The 6,209-nt window shown below is 42.6% G+C and overlaps 1 protein-coding gene across 2 annotated transcripts in view; it reads right to left on the reverse strand.

Annotated features, from left to right (window-relative positions):
• Window positions 1-397: 397 nt before the first annotated feature.
• LOC110320478 (3 beta-hydroxysteroid dehydrogenase/Delta 5-->4-isomerase type 2) overlaps window positions 398-6,209 on the reverse strand; it is a 17,181-nt gene continuing 11,369 nt past the window's right edge. For both annotated transcript variants that reach the window (XM_021196516.2, XM_029538168.1), the window contains exons 3-4: window positions 3,575-3,739; window positions 398-1,651 (exon numbers count right to left, since the gene is read on the reverse strand). In XM_021196516.2, the coding sequence (XP_021052175.1) occupies window positions 840-1,651; window positions 3,575-3,739 (977 nt within the window). In that variant the 3' untranslated portion in view covers window positions 398-839. The remainder of the gene's footprint in view (window positions 1,652-3,574; window positions 3,740-6,209) is intronic.

A 6,209-nucleotide genomic window follows, 5' to 3' on the forward strand; every position in this document is an offset into this window, starting at 1 on the left:
ACTAAGAAGCAGTAGCTTGTAAAGGGTAGTGCGTTTGTTTATATTTCTGTGTAGACTAGGGAGAGGACCATTCTTAACTTCTCTCCACCTTTCTCATACCAGTGCTAAAATTTTATGGAAAAGCTACAACAAAAATTATCAAACAGTCATTTGCAGATTTAGCTGTGAGAAAATGTGTAACTCTGAGAATATTCTTTTAGATGGTGCCCCCTCCTGGACTGAGGAAGGATGGGAAATCTGGAAGAAATTCTGTAATATTCCTTCTGTCATGGTGTCCACTACACAAAATAGAGTAATCCATTCTAGTCATCTAGTGCACACCCAAAGGACAATACATTGGAATTAGCCTCACATCTGCATCTGTTTCTGATTTTCCCTCAGTTCACCTAAGGTCCACGATCCCCTTTTGACTCCAGCATAAAATTGTCTAGCCATAGAAGGAACATATAATTGTTTATTTACAGAAAAACACAATCCACAGATGAGGTATTGACAAATAATAATTGTTTCTTGCTTTGGGCTTCATAAAGCAAGCAGAATTTTTTTGAAGGCTATACATGCTTTGAATGGGGAGAGAAAATAATGGAGAGAGTTCTGAGATAAAAGACTTGCTGAGGAACTTGGACCCAGGAACTGGGGCACAGATCCCTGTGTGTCTCTGAGCAGGTACTTCAGAAAGAAGGCTTGTGGCTGGGTCGGTGACTGGCAAGGATTTTGGTGACTTTATTAAGGCACTAAATTGGCTTCTGTGTCAAAAGAAGACAGGAGCACCTGCCTTGTGTATCGTCCTTGCTGAAGGACTTGCTAACACCAAGGGCCATGTCCCAACCCTCTTCCCATCACTGAGATTTTGTGTCCAGTGTCTTCCTGTGCTGCTCCACTAGTGTCCCGATCCACTCTGAGGTTTTCTGCTTGGCTTCCTCCCAGCTGACAAGTGGCTTATAGCCCAGATCTCGCTGAGCTTTCTTGTAGGAGAAAGTGAACGTGCTACCTGACAGTGTGACCAAGTGGCGGTTAAAGGGAGGTATATATCTGTAGATTGGACTCAGCAGGAAGCTCACAGTTTCCAGTAGGAAGGCAAGCCAGTACAGTAGGGGCAGAGGAAGGCTCCAGCTGGAATCAAGGCAGAAGCCCCATTCCTTGCACAGGGCACAATTAAAATCATCATAGCTTTGGTGAGGGGTGTCATCTGAGATGTAGTAGAACTGTCCTTGGATATTTGGGGACTTCTTGGGGTCTTGAAGGCCCCTGGCAGCCAGAATGTGTGCCCAGGCCACATTGCCCACATATACTGGGTTTGCTGTGGAGAATTTGCCAAAACTTCTCAGAATACCCTTACGTTTAAGGGTCTTAATTATTATGTTAGAAATGGATCGACTTCTCTCCCCATAAATGTACATGGGCCTTAATGCACAAGTATGCAGAGTGCCACCATTTTTCAGCATGCTCCCATTGGCTGCCAGAACTGCCTTCTCAGCCATCCTTTTGCTGTATGGGTATGGGTAATGCCATGTGCTTTCACGATGCTGTTCCTCATGGCCATTCAGGACGATGTCCTTGTAGGAGTTGGGCCCTGCAACATCAACTGAACTGGAGAAGATGAAGGCTGACACACTGGCTTGGATGCAGGCCTCCAATAAGTTCTGGGTACCTAATCAAAGACAACAGACAGTCAGTGTCAGGAGATAAATCTAAAGTTCATGTGCACAGTTTCATGCTCATTTTCATCCCCTAGCCCAACAACCTTTTCACTGTTAAGGTGCATCTACTTTAACTGGACTCACAGATAACATGATATAGCCAGGGGACCACAAATGGAATCCAGAGAGAAAGCACATCTTAGCTTTTGTGTTCACAGCACTGTGAGTGTTTACTTGCTTGTGTGTGTGACTGGGTGTTTTTCATTTTTTAACTTTAAAAGTCACCTAAATTGTCTTATTAATTCATTCCTAACATGTTGATGAGATAAATATAGTTTTACACATATAGATTCATGCCTGATTTTTAAATTTATAAAACCAAAAGATTATTTCTTTTTTTGGCCTTCTATTATTTATTTTCTTTCTTTTTTATTAGATATTTTCTTTATTTACATTTCAAATGCTATCCCGAGAGTTCCCTATACCCTCCCGCCCCTGCTCCCCTACCACCCACTCCCACTTCATGGCCCTGGCATTCCCCTATACTGGTGCATATATAGTTTGCAAGACCAAGGGGCCTCTCTTCCCAATGATGGCCGAATAGGCCCTCTTGTGCTACATACGCAGCTAGAGACACGAGCTCTGGGGGTACTGGTTAGTTCATATTGTTGTTCCACCTATAGGGTTGCAGCCCCCTTCAGCTCCTTGGGTACTTTCTCTAGCTCCTCCATTGGGGACCCTGTGTTCCATCCAATAGCTGACTGTGAGCATCTACTTCTGTATTTGCCAGGCACTGGCATAGCCTCACAAGTGGCCGCTGTATCAGGGTCCCTTCAGCAGAATCTTGCCGGCATGAGCATTAGTATCTAGGTTTGGTGGCTGATGATGGGATGGATCCCCAGGTGGGGTAATTAATCTCTGGATAGTCCATCCTTTCATCTTAGCTCCAAACTTTGTCTCTGTAACTCCTTTCATGGTTATTTTGTTCCTTATTCTAAGGAGGAATGAAGTATCCACACGTTGGTCTTCCTTCTTGGTTTTCTTGTGTTTTGCAAATTGTATCTTGGGTATTCTAAGTTTCTGGACTAATATCCACTTATCAGTGAGTGCATATATAGTGACTTCCAAAAGATTATTTCTTACATTAAGAACAGGAACAGTTTTTTAAATTTATTTATTATTATTTTCTTTATTTACATTAAATTGAGTATCATTGAAGACGTAACACTCTCAGACCCAAGGACAGTTGTGTACTGGTGATACACATGTTTTATTTTATTTTATTCTATTTTATTTTATTTTGTTGTTTTTTTTTTTTTGTCATTTTATGAGACTAGCACGAAGGGGACATATGTCTATTGGATTTGAGGAGATACAGAGATACAGTTGTTTTCCTGATTGTATACCTAATATTATAGCATTATTGGTTCTATCTATGACTTCATTTACCCAGTTATATAAAGTACAAGTGATAAATATTCCTTCTCATTTTCATTCTGGAAACCAGCACTGAGTTACCTTATCTGTTGCTCTTGGCAGAAAACTGAAAGAATCTGTGCACATCCTGTTGGGCATTTCTATAATGGCAGAATATTGTAAGGCCCCGAAGCTGTAGCACAACTAGCAGCATGAAAAGCAGGCACCTATAAGGTCTAGATCTGGCTCACAGGAGGTGATGCGTCTGGGGTTGTCAATTGTTTGCAGTTGGAGTCCAATCTCCCTGGCATCGAGGGCAGACCTCACATCCTGGGTTACTTACTTTCTATCTGCCAGGCGTTGGCCATGTAATAGCACTGAGCTCTACCAGCTGGATCTAGTGAGCAGAGGCATTAGACTCAGAGTATGGCAGGTATTCCATGCAAAAGCATCCCTTCCTGGTTGTATGGACATTTTTAACTGCCCTAATTCCACCTTGTCCTCTCCAGATACATTACCTTTCAGATTGACATCTAGGATGGTCTGCCTGGGAATGACACCTGTGACATCAATGATGGCAGCTGTGTGGATGACCACTGAGATGCCCTGGCAGGCTCTCCTCAGATACTGGGTGTCAAGAATGTCTCCTTCCAACACTGTCACCTTGATGCTTGTCCCTAGGTCTGTGGAACACAAAGCAGGTCATTGAGAAGTTTCTTTGTGGGCTATACAGATCCCAGTTACCTAGATTATCAAAAATTGTCATAGTGGGAAAATGTCAGAGAGGAAGCCTGGCATATTCTTCCCCCCTGTAGAAAACAAATCAGATAAAGAAGCAGTCAAATGTTTGAGAGAGTAGGTGGGAAGTTGACTCATTCATCAAAGTGGTAATGGAGAGCTGGCTAGAAGTGGGATTAGCAATCAGAATGTCTGTCCCAGGGTTTTGATGAGAAATCCATTCCCAGCAGTGGCAGCAGAGAAGGAAGACACACTGGTGTGCTTCTGAATTCTCACACAGCTTCAAGACTATCCTTCCTTCTTTCCTTCCTTCCTTCCTTCCTTCCTTCCTTCCTTCCTTCCTTCCTTCCTTCCTTCCTCCCTCCCTTCCTTCCTTCCTTCCTTCCCACAGATCCTGGAGATTGGTCCTCTGGGCCCCATGTAATAAATGAGGAAAGTGACTCTCAAGAAATCTGGGCACACAGTTATGACTACACCCACTGATTATACCTCATTTGTTCTCTCCCCCAACCTGTGCTATTAACCCATTCTGTGGAATTGCTTGGACTCAATTTTTCAAAGATAGATTAAGATCATGCAACTGAACTGAAATTTCCCATGAAGTCAAATAGTGAGATAGGCTGGAGAAACCCAGGGTGGAAGAAACAGAATTCCTTGCTCCCAATTCTCTACTAAGTACATCTTATCCAGGCCCCCTCATTTTGCCATGCAACACCAGGAAGGACCTGAATTAGAGAGAGGCAAAGAAGGAACTGCTCAGAAAGAAGTAGGTACCCACCTGAGGATTTAATTCTCTCATCATGATCACCCCTCCTCCCTTTCTATTGATGTTGAAAACCAATGGTTCTTACACTTCCTAATGTTGCAACCCTTCAATACTGTTCCTTATGTTGTGTTGATCAACAACCAGAAAATTGTTTCTATTTCATAACTGTAATTTTGCTGCTGTTACAAATTATAATGTAAATATCTGATATGCTGTCCCTGTGAAAAGGTCATTCCACTCCCAAGGAGTCACTTGACTAACTCACAGTTTTAGATCTACTGCTTTAGATAGACTTGTTCAGGAATGTTGCTGTGACAAGAAAGGAGGAATCCAGACCGTAGTGAAACAGAGTCTCATCCATGAGCTTTATTGAGGACTCTGAGATCCAAGGAGAGGGCCTGTAGAGAGTTTCCTGGTAGAGCCATAGCAGCACCCTTATCTAAGACATCTGGATGTGACAGATATTTGCAAAACAACATCATGATGTGGTGCTGTAATATGAGCTATTTCAGGAAGAGACACAGAGAAAAACCTCTACACACTGGGTGTGAAGAATACAGAGGCTGCAGCTGAACTTCCTGGGCTCCCATTTAGTTTGTTTATGTATCTGTGACAATTGGGGAATCCAGTTAACTCTTGCACTTGTTTATCTCCATCTTCAGAAATAGAGGCTAGAAACATTAACTACATTCCAGAAAGTTTACCCACAACCAATGAGTTGTCACCATGGTGTGCCCCCACAGAGCCTGAGAGGGAAAGGGCACTTTTAGGAATCTCCACTCTTACATTTAGGCATGGCGTTCTCTATGCATAGCCACTGTGGAGCTATTCCTCCAGACTGAGCCTTGACTGCAAATATTGCTGAGACATCAGGATTCTAACTAATAGAATTGGCTGTGTGTTAATATTGCTTTCTTGAAGCAACACTGAAGATGAAAGAGAGAACTGATGCTGAAAGATGTCAGAGACAAGATGCAGAGGGTGGGTGTTGTCGCAGAGGGCTATGGAGGACTCCATATGCAGGGCATATCCCTAGGTAATGTGCATTTACCCTTGAAGTTGGGGAGAGGGCAAATTGAAGCTTGAAGCTTGTGCCACATACAAACACTGGGAATGAAGTCTCTGGAGCCAAGAGTTGACTCCTGAACAAAATACTAGAGCTTAAGTGAGGGGCCTCTACCTTGATCTGTGATGTTCCTTAATCATAGGACACTGCTAGAATCATTTTTCTTTTCCCAACTTAAAGTCCTCGATCTTTGGTTGAGTGACCTTCTTTCCTACTTTCCCCACAAAGTTATTTTAATGACCCGAGGTTTTGAATAGGTTGTAAAATATATTTCAAAATCAGTTGATTCAGTTGTTCCCAGAATAAAAAATTGGCAGAAAGTTAGTGGCCTGAACCAGTGAGTTCTGCGATCTTATTCATAGTGATGATAAACTCCAGTGAGGAATGGGGTCAAATGAATAAGAACGGTCTATGAAAGGTATGTACAGTCCTGCTCATGGTGGCTTTGTGAAACTTCCTCAGTATGACCTCATGCTCAGAATTCCAGTTTCTCATTCCCAATATCTGTGTCTTTCTATCTGTTGTCCCTACCCCTAGCCCTTTCTGTGTCTCCTTATATTTCAATCCCTTTCATTTATTTTTT

This window comes from Mus pahari, chromosome 4 (genome assembly GCF_900095145.1).
Source record: "Mus pahari chromosome 4, PAHARI_EIJ_v1.1, whole genome shotgun sequence".
Classification (NCBI taxonomy): domain Eukaryota; kingdom Metazoa; phylum Chordata; class Mammalia; order Rodentia; family Muridae; genus Mus; species Mus pahari.